This window comes from Hemiscyllium ocellatum, chromosome 42 (assembly GCF_020745735.1).
Source record: "Hemiscyllium ocellatum isolate sHemOce1 chromosome 42, sHemOce1.pat.X.cur, whole genome shotgun sequence".
NCBI lineage: Eukaryota > Metazoa > Chordata > Chondrichthyes > Orectolobiformes > Hemiscylliidae > Hemiscyllium > Hemiscyllium ocellatum.
In genome coordinates, this window is record NC_083442.1 from 35,722,377 (window position 1) to 35,748,019 (window position 25,643).

The 25,643-nt window shown below is 42.5% G+C and overlaps 1 protein-coding gene across 4 annotated transcripts in view; it reads right to left on the reverse strand.

The window, feature by feature from the left end:
- The window catches only part of neo1a (neogenin 1a), a 206,149-nt gene that overhangs the window by 3,263 nt on the left and 177,243 nt on the right, over positions 1–25,643 (reverse strand). For all 4 annotated transcript variants that reach the window (XM_060853834.1, XM_060853833.1, XM_060853832.1 and 1 more), the window contains exons 18-27: positions 25,363–25,501; positions 23,508–23,615; positions 21,696–21,890; positions 11,567–11,644; positions 10,764–10,911; positions 9,293–9,528; positions 4,117–4,209; positions 2,528–2,677; positions 1,049–1,306; positions 737–873 (exon numbers count right to left, since the gene is read on the reverse strand). In XM_060853834.1, the coding sequence (XP_060709817.1) occupies positions 737–873; positions 1,049–1,306; positions 2,528–2,677; positions 4,117–4,209; positions 9,293–9,528; positions 10,764–10,911; positions 11,567–11,644; positions 21,696–21,890; positions 23,508–23,615; positions 25,363–25,501 (1,542 nt within the window). The remainder of the gene's footprint in view (positions 1–736; positions 874–1,048; positions 1,307–2,527; positions 2,678–4,116; positions 4,210–9,292; positions 9,529–10,763; positions 10,912–11,566; positions 11,645–21,695; positions 21,891–23,507; positions 23,616–25,362; positions 25,502–25,643) is intronic.

A 25,643-nucleotide genomic window follows, 5' to 3' on the forward strand; every position in this document is an offset into this window, starting at 1 on the left:
TATCCAACTGGCTAGTGGCAAAAGGAAGAAAAAGGAAAATCCATGACAGACAGTGTGACTGCAAGGGATATGTAAGATAATGTTAAAATATTACTATTTATGGTGGGGCAGGATTTGAAGTCACAAGGTGGGAGGTTGTGCTTCATTTATATGGGGAATTGATGAGACCACGTTTAGATTACTGTGTACCGTGTTAGTTTCCTCATTTAAGGAAGGCTGTAATGCATTGTTAGCAATTCACAGAATATTTACCAGGCTAATAACTGGAATGAGTAGGTTGGATAGACTGGGTTTGTATCCACTGGAGTTTAAAACAGTGAGGGATGACTTGATTGAATCAGACAAAATCCTGAGAGGTTTTGGCAGGATGATTGTGGAGAGGATGTCTCCTCTAGGTGGGGAGGCCAGAACTAGAGGTCATCATTTTTAAATAAAGAGTCACCCATTTAAAACAGATAATGAGAAATTTATTTATCAAAGTGGGTCATGATTCTTTCGAACTCTTCTTCAAAGACAGATGAAACAGAATATTTTAATCTAATTTAGAGATGGATAGTCTTGATAGGCAAATGAGGTTAAAAGTTATCAGGGTAGATGTTAATATGAAGAAATCAGGTCAGCCATTATTTTATTGAATGGTAGAACAGTTCAAGGGGCTGAATGGTCGACTGCTCTCAATTCATCTGAATGCTTGTAATGATAACCCAGCACTTGGATAAAATTAGTTCAAACTTACACTATCAGAGTCTTCCAACATTTTAGTGGATTCTGCAACATCCGGTGCACTGGGTACAGTTACTGCCATAGGGGATCTGCTCCTACCCAGGGTTCCTATAGATGCTGTCTTCACAGAGTGTACTTGCGGGTTTGGTCCTGAAAGTGAAACAAGACTCATTAGATTTTTAGAACTATCATACCCATCTTTCGGCGTTAAACAAAATTTTACATCAACAACAGAAAGCAAAATAGACTCAAGAGTTTTAAAGTTACTTCCTGACTGGAACCTGCCCCCTTTGTTCAGTTGGTAAGTAAGTCCCAGCTCACTCACCTGTCTGAGACAGTAAAGGTGTACTAGATGATGCTGTTTCATAGTTGGCACTGACAGGAGGTATGGTGATCACAGCAAAACTTTTCAGTGGGTGGGATGGACGCACATGGGCGGTTGGAACACTGCGATTGGACTCCTCCTCCTGAGATCCAGGCAAATATGAAACTGCAGGAACATCAGCCTCTATACTCTCCACAGGGTGAGCCTGGGAAGTTGGCGCTGGTGACATGTCGCTATTTGGTGTATTCCGTACAGATTCTGAAACAGGAATCATCATAAACAACAGTCAACACTCAAGTGTTACTAAACTTTGTGGCTGAAAAATCTTCATAACCTCATATAGATATGCTTAACCTTTGTAAAACAAAATTCCTTCATAAATTAACGCAGCATTACTGTGTAGAGAAGTAATTCTCATTCTAAATTGAATGGTCAACAAATATTTTCTTTGTAAAGTTGAGATTTACAGAAGACATTTTGATAAGAATGTTCCTAGAGCAGCCTGCAGCATGAAGGAAATTGTTTAAGCAAAGGGTCTAAGATTTGGCTTGAGTATTTAGGATAGGATTACAGCTAAACAAATGAGAACAAAAGCAAAGCGTAATCCAGTACACATAAAATTAGAACACTGAAATATGTATAAATTACATGACAAGGCAGCCAGTTAACGTAACCCTGCACATTCACATGAACATTTTGTTCTGTACCCTTTTCTTCACTCACTTTTCTGATCAACTTTTTATGCTGAAATAGTATCCACATTTCTATTATTCGTGCAAATGAATTTCATACCTTCAGAATTCTCTCTGTGAAGAGACTTCACATTGCGCTTCTATTTTAATTTTTGAGTTTTTTTTGTTTATGGGTCTTTGATCATGATCCCTCAACTTCATGAAACAGTTGGCATCTGTCTGTCTTCTCCCATGCTTCCATAACTTGAGAAAACGAAGGTGTTGCCAGCTAAATAGTGTTGTACTAATCAGAAAAAGGCCCAACTTTTCAGCAATTTGTTTCTGAATCATCATCATTCTTTGATGATAGTTCAGCTCTTGCAAACAAATGGATCATTCTTAAGGTTCTGTAATTGCTTTCCCCAGAACCTTCGTATTTTCAATTTCTGGAGGTTTACAAATGATGCTTTTGTCCTCTCTGGTCTTAAGCTCACTGCCCAGATAAATCTCTTGGTGCTATTTCCAACCTTCACATTACCATTCATCCAAATAGAACTACTGGATCTCTCAGAAACACAGCCCCAAGTGGGACAGAGATAAATACAAAACCACAATATTTGCCAACAGCTGAAATATTAATCAGAAGTCCCCTTCATTAATGAGCCAAGAAAAGCTCATGGGGAAGACGCTGGTGGACAAAAATGCTGCTGCCCATCTTACTGAGGAAAGAATAAAGTAGAAATAAAGCTAATGGCAGCAGATAAACCACCCCTCTTGTGGTTCCAAGACGGCAGGGCTGAGGTCTCACCTGTAGAATTGGCCCTGTCTACTGATGGGCCAAGCGGCCGGCTGCTGATCTGATGTCGAAGGTAGCTGCGAGTTGGGGATGAAGGTCCGTCACAAAGGAGATGATGATGAGGGTTGTCGAGTGAATGGATGGGATGAGCACTAATCACAGCTGTGAATGAATATAACACAGAGAGCACTTCACACACAGAACCAACTACATTGATCTAGAGAAATGTTACTGCCTGCACCCAGACAAATGGATCACTTTCAGGGCTCTCTTTTCCCAAACTCATCATCAATTCAGAACTCCTCTACACTTTTTGTCAGGAGCCTGCACAAACACAGAACTCTAGATACTCTGCTTCACATCTCACCTTTCAAGACAAATATTAAACCAAGGCCATATGTATCCTCAGATAGGCATAAAGGATCCCTCAGTATCAGGCTCATACTAAGCTGACTGTGTGGTCAAACACAGCAGGTTTGCAGGTACTGTGTAGTCACCTTTGTATGGTAAGGTACATTATTGAGAAATAAATTTTAAAAAGCAACATATTGAAAGAAGTCATGCATGTCAACAAATTTGTTTTGAAGGAATGTTGTGTGGCACTACTGAGGAAGAGCAAGCCAGTGACCTGGCCAATTCTACTTCTTCAACCAGTAGCTGAAGCTGATTATGTGATCATTATCACATTGCTGTTTATGAAATCTTACTGTGTGCAAATTGTGTCTGAGATCTTATCGGTTGACTGAAAATTCTACTGATGAACAAGGGAACCACTGGACTTCTGACTTTGTTACAAAGTCGGATCACACATATTCATCGCTGAAATTAATGGTATTCATTTTGGTCTCTAATGCTTTACTTTTGGCTCTTTTTGAATTGCAGACAGACACACACCTGAAATGAAGGTTGCAATTAGTTGCTAACAGCTATTGAACAAAACCTGTACCACATACATTACAGGCAGCTCTATCATCTGTGGAAACATGCGTCAAATATTTAAAAGGAAATTCAGTGATTTATGTTGCCAACAAGATTACAAGTGCTTTGCTGATGTTGTTAAACACTCATTTACATCTGCGTAGTGTTGCAAAGTTGATATTACTTGAGGATTTTAAGTCCCTAGCAAAATGAGATGTAATTTCACAAAGATCAACTGAATCATTCATAGGTACAACATAGTGATGTCACTGATCTATAATGTGGAGGCACGACTCTGCACTTTCCAGAATTTGTCCAGTTCCTGGTATAAATCCATTTATCACACAAGATATCTAGCTAAGCGCATCGCCAACATTCAGTTTCAAAGGACATTGTCCCTGGTCCTGCCTGCTCTCAATGAAATGAAGTTTCCAGCAGAAATGCCTGAATAATGATTTTTCAATCTTGCAATTCTCCATATGCAGACACACAAGATGTACCTGGACACCAGAGAAGGGACAAAGTCTGAGAGAATCAGTGATAAACTATTTCACCAATGAGCTGTTCAGAAAGGACAATTCACACCTCAGCAACTCAGACACTGCTGCATCTTTTAGTATCTGCTCATGTTTATAAAATACAAATGACTGTCGAAAGGTGAAGTAAGAAACGTTATCACATACGCTGAGGAGGCTGAGTATCAAAAGGCATCATCATCTTTGGTCGTAAGCCTCGTCGCCCACTCAGCGTAGACATGCCATCTTCAAGTTCACGGCCTGCAAACACAAACAGCCAAGGACTATCACTGGCTGCTGAAGCATCATTTCACAACCACACACCAGCCATCAATCTGAACGAATAATGATAGAACTCTGGTCTCACACTCACTCCATCACATCAAAAAACCATGCCATCCCCTTAACAGGAGCCATAAAATAATGGCCCAGATCAACACAATATCCCTAACTCCTCTCTAACACTGGACAATCAAAACAAGTCAAGATTCTTACTCCTGCCCTGACAATCCCTGAATCCCACAATCTACTCTTTCCCCAAAATCAGCTGAAGAAATTCAGCCAATCGGCATCCTCCAATTGCTTTCTCTCCTCAACTTATTTATTTCCAACCTTTAACTTCCACTCAGTGCTATCTCCTATCATTTATTAGAGCTCCCCCTGTACATTCATACCAAGCCACCTACAAATTACAGGAGATAAAGAGATGTGGGAAACTGAAACAAAATAGCAGAACTGTTCAGATGAAAAGGATCAACTCAAAACATGAACTTTATTTTCCTATTCAATGAGGGAACATGGTAGAATGAGTGTGCAAAAGCTTTCTTCACCATTCTGTCTACCTGTGATTCCACTTTGAGAATTGAAAGCCTGAATTCCAAGATCCTTCTGCTCCATTACACTCCTTAATGTCCTACCACTCACCATGAAATTCCTACCTTTATTTGACTTTCCAAATGCAAGACCTCACACTTACCTATATCGAACTCTACTTGCCATATCTCAGCCCATTTGCCCAGCTGATCAAGGTCTTGCTGCAATTTCTGAGAACCTTCCTCACTGTCCATGATATCACCTATTTTAGTGTCATCTGGATTTACTGACTATCCCTTAATGCCCTGGAGGTGGTGGTGTGAGCTGCCTTTTGAACCTGCTGCAGTCTGTGAGGTATTAGTGCACCCAGAGTATTAGGAAGTCAGTTATAGAGTCAGAGTCCTACAGCATTCTGACCAAAATGTCCGTCCATGCTAACCCCATTTCCCTGCACTTGGTCGATATCCTTCTAATCCTTTCCTATCCATGTATTTGTCCAAATGCCTTTCTGGATTAGATTAGATTCCCAACAGTAAGGAAACAGGCCTTTCGTCCAAACAAGTCCACACTGACCCTCCGAAGAGTAACCCACCCAGATCCATTCCCCTACCCTATACTTACCCTTGACTAATGCACCTATCATTATGGGCAATTTAGCATGACCAATTCATCTGACCTGCACATCTTTTGGATTATGGGAGGAAACCGGAGCACCCAGAGGAAACCCACGCAAACACGAGGAGAATGTGCAAACTCCACACAGACAGTCGCTCAAGACTGGAATTGAACCCGGGTCCCTGGCGCTGCGAGGCAGCAGTGCTAACCACTGAGCCACCGTGCTGCCCCAAATGTCGTTAATGTACCCACTTAAACTACTTCGGCTGACAGCTTATTCCACCCTCTGTGTATAAAAGTTGCCCCTCAAGTTCCCTTTTATTCTTTCCCCTTTAACCTTAAACTGATGCCCTCTAGTCTTCGATTCCCCAACCCTTGGAAAAAGATTGACCCTGTCCATACCTCTCAAGATCTTATACACTTCTTTAAGATACCCCCCTCACCTTCCTATGCTCCAAAGAAAAAAAAATCCAACCTCTTCGTATATAACTCAGATCACTGAGTCCAGGCAACATCCTTGTAAATTTCTTCTGCACTCTTCCCAGTTTAATAACATGCTTCCTAAAACAAGGTGACCAAACTGAACACAATACTCCAATGAGGCCTCACCAACGTCCTGTATAAGTGTAACGTAACTCCCAACTTCCAAACTCAATGCCCTGACTAATGAAAGCCAGTGTGCCAAAAGTCTTCTTCACTGCCCTGTCTACTTGTGAGTCCACTTTCAGAGAACTGTGAACCTGAACTTCAAGGTCCTTCTGCTCCACTACACTCTTTAACTTCTACCTTGATTTAATTTTCCAAAATGCAAGACCTCACACTTATTGATATTAAACTCCATTTGCCATTTCTCGGCCTACTTCCTCAGGTCCTCTGATAACCTTCCTCACTGTCCATGATGCTGCCTATTTCAGTGTCATCCCCAAACTTACTAATCATGCCTTGTACATTCTCATCCAAATCACTGATATAGATAACAAACAGTAATTGGCCCAACACCAATCCCTGAGGCATTCTACTAGTCACAAGTTTCTAATCTGACAAGCATCTTCCCACTATTGCACTCTACTTCCTACCATCAAGCCAGTTGTGTATCCAATTTGCCAGCTCCCCCTGGATTCCATGCAACTTAACCTTCCAGAGCAGCCTACCATGTAGAACCTTACCAAAGGCCTTACTGAAATCCATACAGATTATATCTACCGCCCTGGTCACTTCATCAAAGAACTCTTAAATTTGTGAGACACGATTTCCCACTCACAAAGCCATGCTGACTACTCCTGTCTTTCCAAATGCATGTATATTTTAACCCACAGAAACTTCTCAAATAACTTACTTACCACAGATGTTAGGCTTATTGGTATATAATTCTCAGGCTTTTCTTTGCAGCTCTTCCTGAATAAGGACAACATTTGCTATCGTCCAGTCTTTTGGGACCTCGCCCGTGGCTATCAATGATGCAAGAATAGCCAGGATCCCACAATTTCTTCTCTTGTCCCTACTAGTGTTCTTGGATATATCTGGTCAGGACCAGGAGATTTATCCACCTTCATATCTTCTAATACATCCAACACCTCATCTACTGTGACAAGGACTGTCCCCCAAGATGTCACTACTAATTCCCCAAGTTTTCAAGTCTTCATATCTATCTCCACGGTAAACACAGAAGAGAAATAATTAATTGAAGGCCTCGCTCATTTCTTGCGGTTCTACACATACTTTGAACCTTCAGGGACCCTATTCTCTCTCTAGTTACTCTTTTTCCTTTAATATATTTAAAGAACCTTTTGGATTCACCCTAATCTTCCAAGGCTATCTCATGCCCACTTGATTTCCCTCATGATTTCCTTCTTCAGTAAACTCCTGTATTCCTTACATGTCTCCAGGGATTCTCTTGATCCCAGCTGCCTGTACCTTGAGCCATGGCTCCTTTTTTCTGGTCAAAGCCTCAAGATCTCTTGTCATCTAGGGTTCCCTGCTTCTGCCTACCTTTCCCTTCACCCTCACAGGAATGTACAGAGCTTGAACTTCAGCTATCTCACTTTTAAAGGCCTCCCACTTGCTGGAGGTCCCTTTGCCTGCAAACAAACTGATCCAATAAACCCCTGCAAGCTCCTGTCTAATTCCATCAAAATTCACCCTGTCCCAATTTAAAACTGGAACCTGTGAACCAGTTTTGTCACTCTCCATAACAATTTAAAAATTACTAGAACTTTGGTCACTGGTCCCAAAGTGCTCCCTCACTGTCACTTCCATCACCTGGTCCTGCCCTATTTCCCAAGAGTAGATTGAGTTTTGCTCCTTCCCCTCTGCTTGAGGAAACTTTCCTGGACACATTCAGCAAAGTCCCTTAATGCTCTGGCAGTCCCAGCCAATGTTAGGAAAATTAAAATCTCCTACTATGACAACTCTATCGCTCCTGCAGATCTCCTCAGTCTCCCTGCGTATTATTCCTCTACTTCCTGTTGACTATTTGGGGCTTTAATACAATCCCAATAAAGTCGCCATCCCCTTATTTCTTAGCTCTACCCACAAAGCCTCACTGGATGATCCTTCAGTTATTTCATCTCTGATTACTGCCGTGATACTCATCTTAATCAAAAATAGAACTCCCCCTCCCCTGCTTCCACACCTCTAACCGGCCTAAAGCACCTGTACCCTGGTACATAAAGCTGCCATCCTGTCCCTCCCTTAGACATGTTTGTGTAATGGCTATAAATATCCCAGTCCCACGTACCTAACCGCGCCTTGAGTTCACTGACCTTACCCGTCAGCTGTCTTGCACTGAAATAAAAGCAATTTAATCCAACAGGTATTCATTGCTCCCTGTCATATTCCAGCCTGACCTGTCTCTTCAGTTTACTATTTCTGATTACTGTATCTCCTTCAAGCCTCCCACTTGTCTCCCTGCTGTCGGTTCCAGGTTCTTGATACAGTGACACTGAAGGGTGGTCTGTGACTTAATGAGAAATTGCAAACAGTGGTGTACCCATCCATCTAGTACCCCTGCCCTTTGCATTGGTAGCAGCTATGGTTTGGAAGATACTAAACAATCTTACTAAACAGTGAGTTACTGCAGTGTACCAAAAAAAGTGGACTGTTTTGTCCAGGATGTTGTCAAGCTTCTTCAGCGTTGTTGGAGCTGCCTCCACCCATGAAGATGGGAGTATTCCATCACACTCCTGACTTCTTACTCTATATGATGGGCAGGATTTGGAGTCAGGAAGTGAGTTAATCACTTCGGTATTCCTACTGTCTGAGCTGCTCTTGTAGACATAGTAGATAATGACTAGTCCAGTTACTTTCTGGTCAGTGATATCCCCAGGATGTTGATAGTGGGGGATTCACTGATGGTACCACCATTGAATGTCAAGGGGCAGTGGGTGGATGGTCTTTGCTTTGCATTTGTGTGGTGTGAATATTACTTGTCACTTGTCAGCCCAAACCTGGATTTGAACATGGACTACTTCAGTAGCTGAGGAGTTGTGAATGGAGCTGAACATTGTTCAATCAACTTATGATGGAGGAAGGCCATGAATGAAGCAGCTGAAGATGGTTGGGGGGGCTTGGAAAAGTTTTACCATTTCCTGCTCTTATTTTCATGGGGTTTAACTGCATAAGGGATTAGGAAGCCTGCAACATTGCCCACTGATGATCGCCATTGTTAGCTGAGGAGGGAGCAATAATACGTCTTCTATGTCGCACAGTTAGGATGTGTTCACCTTTTACTTTCTCTTTTTGTTTATTAGTACAAAATCACTGAGTGTGGATAGTATTACGTGTTTCGAATTATTGAGCTCATTTCCATCAGACAGAATGGGATGTTGACACTGACACATGCAATCCCCTAGGAGCCAGGTTCTAAAGCCTCACAGCAGTCAACTGCTTCCCCTTAATTCATCTGGAATTCACTCACCCAGGTAGGAATTCCTACGTTGATGGTCTTTGTCCATGGCGTTCTCCACTGGAGTAATGTCCTGGGAATTACGGGGAATGGGGGTATCAGTCATAACTGGATTGGGATCTGGAGACTTGTCAATCGGTTTCAGCTCCAGGCGTTCGTGGTGAATCCAGAGATCTGGGGGTTTCACATCCTTTGAATTCCCTTTGTATTTGTGAGACCCATTAGCGGATTTACAGGCTGCACGCTTCCTACATGGAGAAATACCAAATGGGACAGGCCTTGAGAAGGAGGAGGAAGTTGAAGATTTTGCACATTTAATTTCCTTTAATATTGTTATTGTATGTCTAAAGAAGCACAAAGTGGCAACATTAAATACAGTAAAGCTCCTTCCACATTGTCCAATCAAACACTTCAAGGACAGGGACAGTACAGTGGTATGTTATTATGGACCAGACCAAATCCCCATAAAAATATAAGTAGTAGTATCCTAGATCCTAATTTCTTTTCGTATTTTACAAGCAAGTGTCAGGCGTTGCATTCCAGATGCGATTCAATTGGTCAATCTATCAGGCTTGAAGCAAAACACATTGTATTCACAGATTATAGTTAAAATAATAAAGAATTAGAATAATTTAACTGTATTGGAAAACTTAAGAGAATAATAGATTATTTCATTACTAAATGGTAACTGTTCCAGTGTAGTAACATCCCATGAACACACAGTTGGCAAAGGCAAAGTCTTTTTTTTTATAAAATAGACTGTCTCTCACGCAATTCTAACAGCAGGAGGAGAACCCAATTTTTAACTGTAACAGAGGAAAACAGCTTCCACATCCAGCTTCAAGCAACTGCTTCTAAAAACTAAAAATCCTGCTTCAGTGGGAGTTTGCTCCACCCATTCAGGCTGCTTCTATTTTTCCAACTTAAAAAAAATGCCTAAGGCCCCACAAGCTGTTTACTTCATTGGCTTAAGTGGACTGCTCATTACCCCATTCTCAAGCTTTCTTCATTTAAAAAAAAACAGGACAAAAGACACCTCTTAAAGCCACAGTATTACCACAAGATACAGAGTAAAGCTCCCTCTACTCTTTAACTGGAGAGTAAAACTGCCTTTACTCTCTTAAATTGAAAGTATAGCTCCTCTCCACTATCCCCATCAAACACACCCAGGACAGGTACAACACTATTAGATACATAGTAAAGCTCACTGTACACAGTCCAATAACGTTGCTTCAATTCAAAAAAGAACCATTTACTTTTCCACTATGACGTGATAATGTTTGCCATTGCAATTGCTCTCTTGCTTTGGTGAGCTTACTGTCAATGCCAAAATCAGGGCAGTTTTGTGTTGTCACATGTCTGTTGAATACTGGTTCAAGACAAGTGTAGGTAAAGATTGATTTGGATTTGACGTGAATCTAATTATAGAGTGGAACATTCACTGTCCAAATCACAACATTCAGTCCATCAAATAAATTCTCACTTTTTCTGCTGGTAGTTAGTCCTTCGAGTGCAGATCAATGCAATGATGACCACAATGATGATTGTGAAGACTCCTGCTGAGATGATGATAATCAGCATCATGTTGCTATCCAGGCTCGAGGTAGGGCTGCCATGGGGACTGTTGTGACCTGTGGACAAATCACCAAATCCAGTTCTCCAAACAGTCAATAAAATGACATAAGTCGATGGGAGTAGGGTCAGGGCCCAAATAAACCAAGGGATTCATTGTCAGGGTCACTCCCTGGGCCCCAAAATCAAGGCGGTCAGTCCCAGCAAGACTTGATACCCGGAGATGATGGATGCACAGACAGAAATTGTTTCTGGTCAGGATCTTGATCACTTATACCCAAACCCAGGAACAGAGCAAGAATGTTGTTTTCTGTAGAACATACATTGAGGGCTCATTTCTAGCTGGCTACTAAACCCATGTGCATGTGTCAAGGAGACAAGAAGGGTCACCAGGTCATGTGAATAGGAGAGGACTCACAAGGAGTCATGGAGATTGCAGGATGGGTCACTGGGAATCATGTGGGTATGAGGTCACTGGGGATTGTGGTATTAGGGTGTGAGGTCGAGTCGTATTCGTAGTGTCGGTTAGGGAGGACTCACCTGGGGGTAGTCAGGGTAGAATGAGGGTTCACAGGGTCACGTGAGTAGAGGGGGAGGCCATGGGTCATGTTGGTAAAGGGAGGTGTCGGGGGAGATAGTTCCATTTGATATTTATGCTACTTTTGAACGTTTCTTAATAACACAGTGAAAGAAATAGAAACACAAAGTAACTACCACTGATGGAGTGTCTTGTATCCGAACCAGAGTCCATCATTGGAGGGATTTTCCCAAATTTTCCAGATGATCCAAGTGCTGTGGAGACACAGAGTTATTAATCCAGTTGATTCAAACAATCCGTCCAAGAAAGCCAACATTGAGACTGTACACCAACTACCACTGACCCCAACAAACATACAGGGAAGGCACAGTGTGAGGAACAATGGCAACACTTTCAGCAAGAGGAACACAGTGAAAATGCTGAAATGGAAAGTGCACCTTAACCCTTTGATGAACAAGACATTATACTATTTCTTATTAATCATTGGCTGTTGTCTGGTGCATTGTTAAAGTAGATTAGATTAGATTAGATTAAATTACTTACAGTGTGGAAACAGGCCCTTCGGCCCAACAAGTCCACACCGACCCGCCAAAGCGCAACCCACCCATACACTTACATTTACCCCTTACCTAACACTACGGGCAATTTAGCATGGCCCATTCACATCTTTGGACTGTGGGAGGAAACCGGAGCACCCAGAGGAAACCCACGCAGACATGGGGAGAACGTGCAAACTCCACACAGTCAGTCGCCTGAGTCGGGTGTTGAACCCGGGTCTCAGGCGCTGTGAGACAACAGTGCTAACCACTGTGCCACCATGCCGCCCACAAGTAGTTTATTAACACTGACGTTTCTGTTCATTATACAGTGACTTGTCAGGAGGAAACAAGGATTAAACAGGTCGTGTGTGGGGTTTTTTGAGCATCCAGATATGACCAATTGTATTTTTCATTGGTCAATGGGGGAACAAACTCCATTACCGGTTGGATCATTTAATTGGGCCACTGATAAGATGGAAAGCAGTTAGCGAGAATGATTTTTGACTTTTCTGCGTGGATATTTTCCTGGTTCCTGCTTGGTTAAATGGCTGTCAACACAACCAACCAGAACATTTGCTTTAGCCAGCCAATAAGCATCTCTAACAGAATCGTCATGACAATAGGGGTCTGAGCAATACATGCTGCATCTTGTTGTGAGAGTCATTGTTTTCAGTTTGATTAGACTGAGTAATTTAAAGCTACGTCAAATCTCATCATCCCATCTCAGAATTACAGGGAAGGATTGTGATCAATGAGGTATTTCAAGTCTCACAATGAGGTAATGGCCACATTAATTGGATAGACATTATTCAGGATATCCTTCTGAGAAGCACATTTGTTTTAGCATCCCATCCAAAACACAGCAGTTCCAACAATGCGGCCCTCCCTCAGCAGTGACCCTCTGACAGTGCGACCCTCCCTCAGCACTGACCCTTTGACAGTGCGGCCCTCCCTCAGGATTGATCCTTCGACAGTGCGGCACTCCCTCAGCATGACCCTCCGACAGTCCGACCCTCCCTCAGCACCGATCCTTCGACAGTGCGACCCTCCCTCAGCACTGACTCTCCGACAGTGCGGCCCTCCCTCAGCACTGACTCTCCGACAGTGCGGCCCTCCCTCAGCACTGACATTCCAAGCTGGGGTTGGGAGCTGTGTACTAGGTTCTGGGATTCATGGAGCACGGGAATTTGCCGTGGTAGGGCGACATATACAAAGTTTCACTGTATTTTTTCTGTAAAAGCACACACAAGAATAAACTATTCGATTCTATAAAGCACCTTTTCACCCCAAGAGACTTGGGAACATTTCCAAATCAATGAATTGGTTGTATACGGTTTTTGGAGGAAAGGTTGGGTGTTACAAGAAGGATGATGGTAATAGACATGGGTCAAATTCCAACACAGCAGTTTTCAACTAATTTGGAATTTGGAAAATGAAGCAAGTCTCAGTAAAATGTTGACAATGGCAACATGATCGTTCACTAATTTAAGTTCACTTCCTTTAGGGATGGAATTCTACTTCCTTACCCAGTCTAAAGTGCATGTGACCCCAGACCCACAACAAGATGGCTGACTCTTAACATCCCTCTCACAGGTGCAGCAAGCCTCACTTCAAGGGTAACAAAAGACAGGCAACAATGGAATGGTCAGGATAGTGAGCATGGCTTTGTTATGGAAAGCTCACACCTTACAAGGCTGATTGAATTGTTTGAGGAAGTGAGAAGGAGGATTGATGAAGGTAAAACAGTGAATGATGTCCAGCATTTTACAAGAATTTTATGAATGCACTTGACAAGGTCCCACGTGGCAGACTGGTCAAAATAGTAAAAATCCTTGGAAAACAGAGTAATCTGTCAAATTGGAGCCACAAGTAGGGATATAATGTTCACGTTATAAGACACTGGTGAGGCCACAGTTTGGTTGATGGGGACAGTTATGGTCACATTATAGGAAGGGTGTAATTGATCTGGAGAGAATGCAGACAAGATTTACAGTATATTGCCAAGGCTGGAGAATTGTAGCCATGAGGAGAGATTGGGTGTTTTCCTTGGAACAGAAAAGGCTGAGGGGTGACAAGAGTCATACAGCAAGGAAACAGGCGCTTTGGCCCAACCAGTTCATGCCAAACATAATCCCAAACTACATTAATCCCATCTGCCTACTCCTGGCCCAAATCTCCCCAAACCTTTCCTACTCATGCACTTATCCAAATGTTTCTTAAGCGTTGTAATGTGCCCACATCAACCACTTCCTCAGGAAGATCGTTGCACATGTGAAGCACTGATGTATACACATTTGTGAAAGATAGAGTAGACAGGAGGAACCTGTTTCTCTTGGTAGAGAGTTCAAAAACCAGGGGTCATAGATTCAAACTAAGTGAAAATGTCCATATTATGGAGGAGGAAGTGCTGGATGTCTTGAAACACACAAAAGTGGATAAATCCCCAGGACCTGATCAGGTGTACCCTAGAACTCTGTGGGAAGCTAGAGAAGTGATTACTGGGCCCCTTGCTGAGATATTTGTATCATCGATAGTCACAGGTGAGGTGCCGGAAGACTGGAGGTTGGCAAACGTGGTGCCACTGTTTAAGAAGGGTGGTAAGGACAAGCCAGGAAAATATAGACCAGTGAGCCTGACAGTTGTTGGAGGGAATCCTGAGGGGCAGGATGTACATCTATATGGAAAGGCAAGGACTGATTAGGGATAATCAACATGGCTTCGAGTGTGGGAAATCATGTCTCACAAAGTTGATTGAGTTTTTTGAAGAAGTAACAATGAGGATTGATGAGGGCAGAGTGGTGGACACGATCTATATGGACTTCAGTAAGGTGTTTGACAAGGTTCCCCATGGGAGACTGGTTAGCAAGGTTAGATCTCACGGAATACAGGGAGAACTAGCCATTTGATACAGATCTGGTTCAAAGGTAGAAGACAGAGGGTGATGGTGGAGGGTTTCTTTTCAGACTGGAGGCCTGTGACCAGTGGAGTGCCACAAGGATCGGGGCTGGGTCGACTTCTTTACGTCATTTATATAAATGATTTACAGCATAAGAGGTAAAGTTACTAAGTTTGCAGATGACACCAAAATTGAAGGTGTAGTGGACAGCGAAGAAGGTTACCTCAGATTACAACAGGATCTGGACCAGATGAGCCAATGGGCTGAGAAGTGGCAGATGGAGTTTAATTCACATAAATGCGAGGTGCTACATTTGGAAAAGCAAACCTCAGCAGGACTTATACACTTAATGAGAAGGTCCTAGGGAGTGTTGTTGAACAGAGAGGCCTTGGAGTGCACCTTGAAAGTGGAGTTGCAGGTAGATAGGATAGTGAAGAAGGCGTTTGGTATGCTTTCCTTTATTGGTCAGAGTACTGAGTACAGGAGTTGGAAGGTCATGTTGCAGCTATGCAGGACATTGATTAGGCCACTTTTGGAATATTGCGTGCAATTCTGGTTTACTTCCTATTGGAAGGATGTTGAGAAACCTTTGAAAGGGTTCAGAAAAGATTTACAAGGATGTTGCCAGGGTTGGAGGATTTGAGCTATAGGGAGAGGTTGAATAAGCTGGGGCTGTTTTCCCTGGGGCGTCGGAAGCTGAGGGGTGACAGAAGGGTCAGTTTCCGTGCTGCACATCTCTATGATCCTTTGTTAGAAGTATTTGAGAGGGAAGAGAGGAAAGACTTTTTTTTAAAAGCAGAGGGTGCTGAGTGTCTGGAATTTGTTGCCTGAGTTGGTGGTGGAGATTCTAAATTCTTTCAAAAGGTATCTGTACATTAAGCACTGTAACTGCAGGGCTATGGGCCATATTCAGGAAGATGGGATTGGAAAGGGTATCTGGGTGTCTTTGGGTTGGCATGGACAACATGGGCTGAATGATCCCCTTCTGTGCTGTATCCTGTCTGTGGTTTCTACATGCCAGCCCAGCCAGTGATGTCTACATTGCATGAAAGACTTAAAGGAAATCTTGGCAAATAGCAGGATGTTAGGGATGAATTTACAGACAGATCAAAATGTACAAGAGAAAAAAAACTGTGTAGGAGGAACAACTATTAATAAGAATAATTAAAGAATTACAAGCAAACAGAACACCAAAACAGTTCAACAGGTATAAACAGACAACAGCCCCAACCCATGTTTGGTTGGAGCACAAGAAAGTTACAGACAGAAATGTCACTGTAATAATTGTTACTACTGTTTGGACAATGTTAGAAAACATCAGCTAAGCCACCTCCCGGGTTAAAGTAACAGCCTTTGAACTAACACCAAGCTGTATTCCAGCATGAATATTTAAACAGTTCAATCATTTCCTCAATTCTTTTAATTGTTTTTTACACAATGGCTCAGGATACTGGTGATGGCACAGTCCCAGCCACCCAATTACCAGTGCCTTGGTGAGAATTGCCACTGTCATATATGATGCAGTGATACAGGCAGCTCAAGGTCTCCCTTGTACCTGGTCAGTATTGAAATAACTAGTCTCAGCTGTGGGAACTGGAGGTTGGGTGCAGGGGAGTTTATACATTCAACTCAATTATATTCAAATGGCTTGGGAGATGGTATAAAGGAGCATAAACTGGATCTTGCACAGCACGCAGCTCTCATCCACACTGCCCACTCACAGTCAGTCAGCATTCACATCCACAACACTCAGCCTCCAGCTCCCACTCATTGGGCAGGTGGTGTGTTGGAAACTGAGGTCTACTAAAAGGCAGCAGCTTCAAGGCAATTGGTGATGTGGGGGGATTTCAGACTAATTCCATTCCCCCCCACACCCCTTTATGTAAATCCCCCTGTAATCTTAGTGAAGATTAAATATTTCCCTCTGGATGCACCTTGGGACTGTTCAAAGGAGAAACTGCCATGGAAGAGCAAACAAGTCTCAAAAATCAGCATTGAGAAAGGCAAAGTCAAAGAGTGGGATCAGAACAAAACTGCTGTCTTCCCTTTCACTTGGAAATACAAAGGAAAAGTCAGTCTTGCTTCAAGCTGAAGAGAATTTCATGTCAGTAGCACCCTAATCACACAGTGACAAATCAAAAGAGATCTTTAACAAGTTCCTAGATTCCCAGGATCCAATCGGTAGGTTCCTTTTCAGGTCTAGCTGTCGCTGACTGGCTACAGATTGCAACTGACCACTTAACATGAAGAACTGCAGTCCCAAGGCTTTGTTAATGGTGTTCACAGCTGACACACAGTGTGGGGCTGTGAAACAACACACTCTGGCCTGAAATGGCAGCAGTCCACACTGTAACAGCTGGTGCCTTTGTAATATCACGCTAACCTTGGTCCAAAGAAGGACAAAGTGCTGGCGACATCTACAGATGACTCCAGTGAGTATAGGTCCACTGGACATACTCAACACCTCCTTATATAAGGTTATATCTATTCACCAATAAAATGCTCACTGATACTCATTAGAATTCACCAAGATTGTGTGACATCAAACATCACTGTAACTTTGACCCCAGAATGTGCACAAGTGTTGAAGCGCTGAGGTAAAAGAGAGAATGACTAAGATGAAACCAAAGGCGGAGGGTGACAGGAAGAAGCAAAGCAATATCAGAGTCATTGGAAATATGGCAGAAACATTACAGAACCTGGAGTCATATCTAATACAAAGGAAGATTGTTGTGGCTGTTAGAGATTAATCATTGCTCGAAGAATCCTTCTGAATAGTATCTAAGGTCAAATCATCTTCAGCTGTTCCCTCCAAAATAAGGTCAGAATGTTGTACAGTGTAAAGATGCAGGAGCAGTATGAGATCATTCAGCCCATCAGGTCTATTCCACCAGACTATGAGCTCATGGCTTATCTGATCATCTGCAAGTCCACTTTCTTGCCTTATCTCTACCACTCTTGATTATTTACTGATTTAAAATCTCTCCATCTCAGCCTTGAATATAGTTAACGACACAGCCTCTACACAAAGGAGCTCCAAAGATTTATCAGCCTCTAGAGAAATTCTTCCTTTATCTCTGTCTTAAATGGGTGGCCCCTTATTCTGAGATGATGTCCTTCTACACACTCTAACAAGGGGAAGTATCTTCTCTGCATCTACTCTGTCAAGATCACTAAGAATGCTGCACATTTCAATAAAGTCACCTCTCATTCTTCTAAACTCCAGTGAATTTAGATCCAACCTACTCAACATCTCCTTATAAGACAGTCTCTCCATACCTGGTATCAGCCGACTGCCTCCAAATGCCAGTGAGATAAGGGGACCAAAACCCCAATGGTCAGTAAGGGGGTTAATGTGTAGTTCCTCAGATGAAAAAACAATGCACACTCTCAACATTCAGCCTTGGCAATGGCCATCTCCAAACAGAGTCAGAATCTAACCACAGCCCCATAATGTTCAATGGCATTACCATCCTTAAATGCCCCATTGGCATCATTCTGGAGGTTACCATTGATGAGAGATAGAACTCGACTAGCCATAGAAATGCTCTGCAAGGTCAAAGGCTGGAAGTTCTGCAGTGAATAACTTGGACAGCTCCTTCTCAACCTATAAGGCACAAAGTCAGTAGTGTGATGGAATGATCACCACTCACGTGGATGGGTATAGCTCCAACAACACTCAAGAAGTTCAACATTATTCAAGATTGGCACTCCATCCAAAACCTTCACCATTCACTTCTTTCACTGATGTACAGTGGCAGCAATGCGCACCGCCTACAAGATTCACTGTAGTAACTCCCAATGCACTTCAAAAGCACCTTCTGAACATGTCCTATCCATTATCTCATAAGATAACGACATCAGACACATGGGGATACTACCACCTTAAGTTCTCCCTACAGTAGGAGGACCATTCAGAATGCCCACAGCACAGGACAAGAGAGGTGCTGCTGATGCAGAAAGACAAGCACAAGGGGTTCCTCAATACAGATACATCTTCTGCAAAAACTGACAGCGAAGAGGTTCACTACTGGTCAGGCCATTGGTACAGACAGGAACCCTCCCAAAGGGTTACATTTGACTCACTTTGATTGGCCCTCACTGACCAATGAGCTGAGGTAATGGAAGGGATCTGGTGATCATGAACTTGTTCCCAGCCAAGAATCTGCACTTGGAGGAGTTGGAGTCTGCACAAAAATGTCTTCAAAGAACATAGACGACACACTTTGACTAAACTAGACACACATTTATTCAATCCAAATATATACAGCCCTTATTATACTGTGAGCTGTTGAGACAGCTTAGGTTAAGATGAAAACGCTCCACATGCAAAGAGAAAAATTTAATACTTCGTTTTCCTATGTATGTAAAAATATAAATATATGATTCTTATGCGATTTCCTTTTGTCTTTTCTAGAAATGCGTTGAGTTAGTCATCCTCTGGGGAGCAGTTTGACCAGTATGCTGCATTGGTCCAATTGTACTCAGGACCTCGTGGATAGCTGTAGAGAGAGAGACACATGATGCTGTGGGGAATTAAACCTGCAACACTGACCTGACTCATACTTAACTGAGGGCCAAAAAATATCAAAGGGTTAAATGGCAGGAAACGGCAAATGATAAGCAAGTGATAAACTACCAACAAGCACAGGGATGAACCAGAATGAACAAGGCTGAGTGCAGTTACCTTGGTCATTAGCCATTTTGTCTGATGACTCAGCTAACAGGTCAGGGATACAAGAGAGAACATCAAAAGCGATTCAATCCAACGAGAGAAAGATGAGGTTAATCAAAAATTCAACCAGACACAAACATATCAAAGCAGCAAAAAACATGGACGGTCATTGGCTGAGGCAGAGAGCAGTTTAACCACATGCAAAGCCACAGGCAGTGGTCAGTAGCTTCAATTCCATTCCCAAATAATAAGATATGCAGACAGGTGACTAAACCTCTCACTCAACTATTCAATGTAGAAATGGACTCATGATAACCCCTGCCCCTTCTACCCATCTCAAGCCAGTGCACTTTAGTCATAGCAAAACTGAGACAGAAATTAGATCAAGACGAAAATTAAACATTGCAAGACAATTCATTATTCCAGCCACCCATCCTCAGCACAACCTCCAAAATGCACATAACCAAAACTGCCAGAGTATTTCTGCACACAAAATTGAATATAAAGGCTTTTTTCCATATATGCACAGAAGAGATCTCTAATCCCACACCATTATCACACACACACATCCAATAACTAAACACCTTTAACATTGATGTGAACACTTCTCTGATTACTGTTTGAGCATTTGACCAATCTCCCCATTCTGCGTAATGTGCATTTCCCAGTTGCTCTGAAATCTCTTCATAACACATTATAATAACATCAAACAAGATCATGAGAAATGGGAGCAGAAGTAGAACATTCAGCCCAATCAAGTCTGCTCCCCCATTCAATGAGATCATGGCTGATCTGATCATCCTCAGCTCCACTTTCCTGCTTTATCCCGATTGTCCTTGACAGATTAAAAATCTCTCTCTCTCTCAGCCTTGAACATACTTAATGACCTAGCCTTGACAGCGCTTTGTGGTAACAAATTCCACAGATTCACCAATCTCTGCAAAAAGAAATTCCTCCTCATCTTTTTTAAATGGGTGACCCCCTTATTCTGAGATTATGCCCTCTGGTTCTACACTCTCCTACAAGATCCTTTCCTCATTGATCCTGTCAAGTCCTTGAAGAACCTTGTGTGTTTCAGTAAGGTCTCCTCTCATTCTTCTGAACTCCAGGGAGTACAGGTCCAACATACTCAATATCTCCTCATGAGAAAATACCTCCATACCCAGGGTCATTCAAGTGAACCATCTCTGCAGTGCCTCCAATGCTGGTATATCTTTCCTTAGGGGATCAAAACTAGTATTTATAGTATTCTTGCTATGTTCGAAGTAGCACCTAGTAGAGTTTTAGCAATACTCCCCTATTCTTATATTCCACTGTCATTGAAATGAAGGCCCAACATTCTGCTTGCCTTCCTTGTTACTTGCTGAATTTGGATACTACCTTTTTGTGATTTAAGCATAAGGGGTCCCAAATCTCTCAATGCTGCAGTTTTCTGCAGTTTTTCTCCATCTAAATAAAACTCAACTCCTCTATTCTCCTTGCCAAAGCACATGAAGTCTCATTTTCCCACATCATACTCCTTCAGCTAAGTTTCTGTCTTCCCACTTAATCTGTCTATACCCCTCTGCAGACTCCGTCATCCTCATCATTTGCTTTCCCATCTATTTTGTGCCTTCAGGACTCTTGCTTATGGTTTCTAAGAACAGTACCTAACCCCCTAATGATATTGACCCTATCACTACTGCATTCCCATTGCCACCCCCCACATGAATATCCCTGTGCCATGGTGTCATGGTCAGTTCATTCATTCTCCCTGCAGTCCCCATGCTCTTCCCACAGCCTACAAAAACCTGAGGTTCCTCAAATACAATCTCCGTCCTCAACTCAGATCCAAAGTACCTGGAACTGCTTCAGATGTGTTCACTCTGAATCACTCGGTGTCCAGCAGCTTCCACACGCTGCAGCAGTAACCCGTCAGCCATTCTGCCACCACAATGGCATCTTTTAATTTGTAAATTAATTAACCTAAACTCCATGCTCTCTATGCTTTATGTATTGATTGTTTTTATTTTAAAAATTCACGAGTATCAATTTTATACGGTAAATCAAAACCTGATTAAATTTTAGTGAAATTGTTTATTTCTCCTTGAAGTTACTGAATCACTTGGTATTGCTAGTAGAATGCAGCCTCTGTGACTGAGGAATGACCCTGTGGAACTTCGGTAATGATGGAAAAGCTAAGACTCATCCCTTACCTTTGGGTGTGCGGAACTGGACGAACTCAGACAAGGGCCCCATGCCTTTGGAATTCCGGGCTTGGATTTTGAAGAAATAACTGGTATCGAGAGTGAGATCTTGGATCTGGTGTGTCAGTCTGTCTCCCACCACCGGCTCAATCACCCAGTCATGGATCTCTGCACTGATATCTGTGCTGTAATATATAATATATCCTGGATCCAGGAAGGAAGGAGAATTTTACACAGAATTATATTTGTAATTCGCAAAGTTCCATTCTCTCTGTAAATAAACCTTTGCATACACTGGAGATATTGACTACTCTGATAGATTAGCTGAATATCAAACACCTTCTTCACTAATTTCTATACTTCCCTCACCATCTATTTAAATGTTGCTTCTTTTGTGGATTGAATACAATGCCAAGTCAAGAAGCATTGATGATCTCCAATATCCATCGTGAAATGTGGAGACATCATCCTCAGTTGCTCCAAAACAACTCTAATCTCTCATCATTCAATCCATTCCGTAGTCACTGCTATATGCTGAATCAAACGGTTTGTCATTCCATATGATTCTGCTTCCAAATCTACATCCTCTCCATCATAGTGTCATAGTGATACCCACATCTACTTTCGCTTGTACCTGAGACAAATTGCTGTTGAAACTATCTTCTATTTTACTTCCAGGTTGCACTGTTCCAAAGCTTTCTTAGCGAGCATTCCACCTTTCAGATCCCATATCAACATTCTGGGTGCTACAGTTTATGAGAAACTCAATTGGACTGACAATATAAATAAAAATCGAAAGAACTGCAGATGCCGTAAATCAGAAGCAAAAACAGAAATTGCTGGAAAAGGTGAGGTGCTCTGGCAGAATCTGTGAAGAGAAATCAATGTTAATGTTTCAGGTCCAGTGACTCTTCCTCAAAACATTAACTGATTTCTCTTCACGGATGCTGCCAGACCCGCTGAGTTTTTTCAGCAACTTCTGTTTTTGTCACTACATACTGTGGTTACAAGAGCTGGTCAGAGAATAGGAATCCTGCAGCCAGTAAATCATCTCCTAACTCCCCAAAGCCTGTCCACCATCTACAAGGCACAAGTCACAGGAATGTGGTGGAATACCCTCCCATTTGCCACTCCCCATGAATGCAGCTCTAACACTCAAGAAGCTTGACATCAAGGTAAAACAGCCCACTTGATTGGCAACACATCCATAAACATCCACGCAATCCAGCACTGACACTCAGCAACAGCAGTGTGTACTATTTACAAGATGCACTGCAGAAATTCATCAAAGATCCTTAGACAGCACCTTCTAAACCCATGACCACTTCCACTTAGAAGCACAAGGGAAACAGATACACCACTCTTACACGTTTCCCTCCAAGGCACTCACCATCCTGACTTGGAAATATATTGCTGGGTCAAGAGTATCTGATTTTTCATTTCTATGTGGCATTTCAAATTGGAAACCTGACTGTATGAGCAGCACAAAACCAGGTCTGAGATATCACCATTCAAATAACATCACAGTCAAATGTAAATGAGTTGTGTTGTATACAGATACAGAAGTCCTCAACTGGGATACCAACTGGCCACAATCAAAATGCTCAGAGCTGATGAGTGAAACTCCATCTCAATCTGCCACTGCTTCCTTTTCTAACTAGTCCCTATGGGTCAATAATTTTCTCAACAAAGACAGTCCTGGTAAAATTGAGCACTCACCCACCGACTGCCTTCTGTACCTACTTCCTGTGGCACCCCTACTGCCCCACTGCTCTCGCAGTCTCCTAGGGTCTGCGATGGCAGTGATCCAGGCCCCTATACCTGTTATTTTTCCATTGGCCTCTGATGGAGGTTGCCAGTTGACAATAATGGTCCTGGGTTTTCCTTCCTTGCTCACTACTGTTAGATCCTTGGGAGGAGATGTTGGTACTGAAATAGAGAGAGAGAGAGAGAGAGAAAAATTAGACTTAGTATCTATGGGGTAAGTTGGTGTAGTGGTTATGTTGCTGAACTAATAATAATTGTAAGTACAGTAGTTCTGATCCCAAACTGGTACTGACAGCGTTTGAAATCAGCTTTAGAAAATTTGGAAGTAAGCAGCTAGTTAAGAAGTGGTCACGATGGCAGATTGGCGGCTGGGTCACTAATGGAAATCTGTCTGGATCTAACAGGACTCCAGTCACACACCAATGTAACCCATCTCTTAACTGCCTTTTGAACTGGCTTAATAATTCATTCACTTGCACTGAAGAACAGACAATAGATGCCACCAAGTCATCATGGTCCAAGAACCAGAACTAAATTTTAACAAATAAACCTGGATTCATTTTTTAATTCATTCACAGAATATGGGCAGGCCAGTATTTATTAACCAATCCTAATTGGCCAGAGGGCAGTTAAGAGTCAACCAATTGCTGTGGGTCTGGAGTCATATGTGGGCCAGACCAGGTAAGGATGACAGTTTCCTTCCCTAAATGACATTTATGAACTAGATGGTTTAAGAGACATTTGGATAGGTATATGAATAGGAAGGGTTTGAAGGGATATGGGCTGGGTGCTGGCAGGTGGGACTAGATTGGGTTGGGATATCGGGCCGGCATGGACGGGGGTGGGACCGAAGGGTCTGTTTCCATGCTGTACATCTCTATGACTCTATAATTGGCAATGGTTCTCATTAATTATTGAATTCAAATTCTACCATCTGCTATAGCAGAATTTAAACCTGGGTTCCCAGAACATTACCAGGTCTCCGGATTAACAGTCTAGAGATAATATCACTAGGCCATCACCTTCCCTAAGGGATACTTACTGGTTCTGTTGTATTGTTTAAGAAGGTCTACGAAACACCAAATAGGGCAAACAACTAGCAATCCACATTCATGAACACCAATTCGCCACTAAACACCACAACCAGCTGTCCCGAGTATTCATACACACAGGTGACAAGGACCACGAATTCGACTGGGACAACACAATGATCATAGGACAAGCTAAACAGAGGACAGCCAGAGAACTAGAAACACGGCACTCATCCATGGACTCCATTAACAAGCACATAGACTGGGACCCAATACACCGGCCACTACAAAAAACATCAGAAGCAACAGGAATGGAACCAAATAAATTCCAGAAGAGACAGTACAGCAGCACCTCACAGGGAGGCTCCAAAACACTGAAGATATCACCGAGACAGGTGATGAAATGTCTGCAAATCAACTTCCAAACTTGGCAAATGTACCTACAACTGGCATCCGAGCTACAAGTCTTTACACAAACAATACTTGGCCGATTACATCACTGATCTTAATTGATGCAATTGTTACACCACATCTTTTAACTGATGAGTTACACAAGAAATTGTAATATAATAGTGCATCCTCAAGGGTGTTACTGCATCTGTCTGGTGATGTGTCTGCAGGATGTTCGATGCACAGTCATCTAGCAGGAGTGACTGGATACCAGTCAGGGCAGGAACCCTAGGCAATTAACACTGTGATTGAGTTCTTGTGACTCAGCCCAGATGCAGGACTTAGCTTGGACCTACCAGCACTTTACACCCTGAACCATGATAGCGTATTTACAAACAGCTCCACAGCCCAGCTCAGGAAAGTAACAGAGAATTAGGAATTTCATTGATTAATTCATTCCATTTTTAACCTTCGAACCAGAGCCATACCTGTTTCAAAGGTAGTTCCATGTGCTGTCATGCTCCAGGTACTTGACCTCCGACCCTTTGTTACCTTCACAGAAAACTCGTACAGTGTGTGTGGTTTCAATCCTGAGACGATATAACTCAGCGTGGTGGTGTCTGCAGTCTGAAACAGAATCAGATTTATATTCTATCAGTATCAGATAAAGACGCACAGAGTTAAAGTCATCCATCATTCATTGATAAGGAGAATTAACCCCAAATAATATAGGGAATTGATCCTAAATAATATGGAGAATTAACCCCCA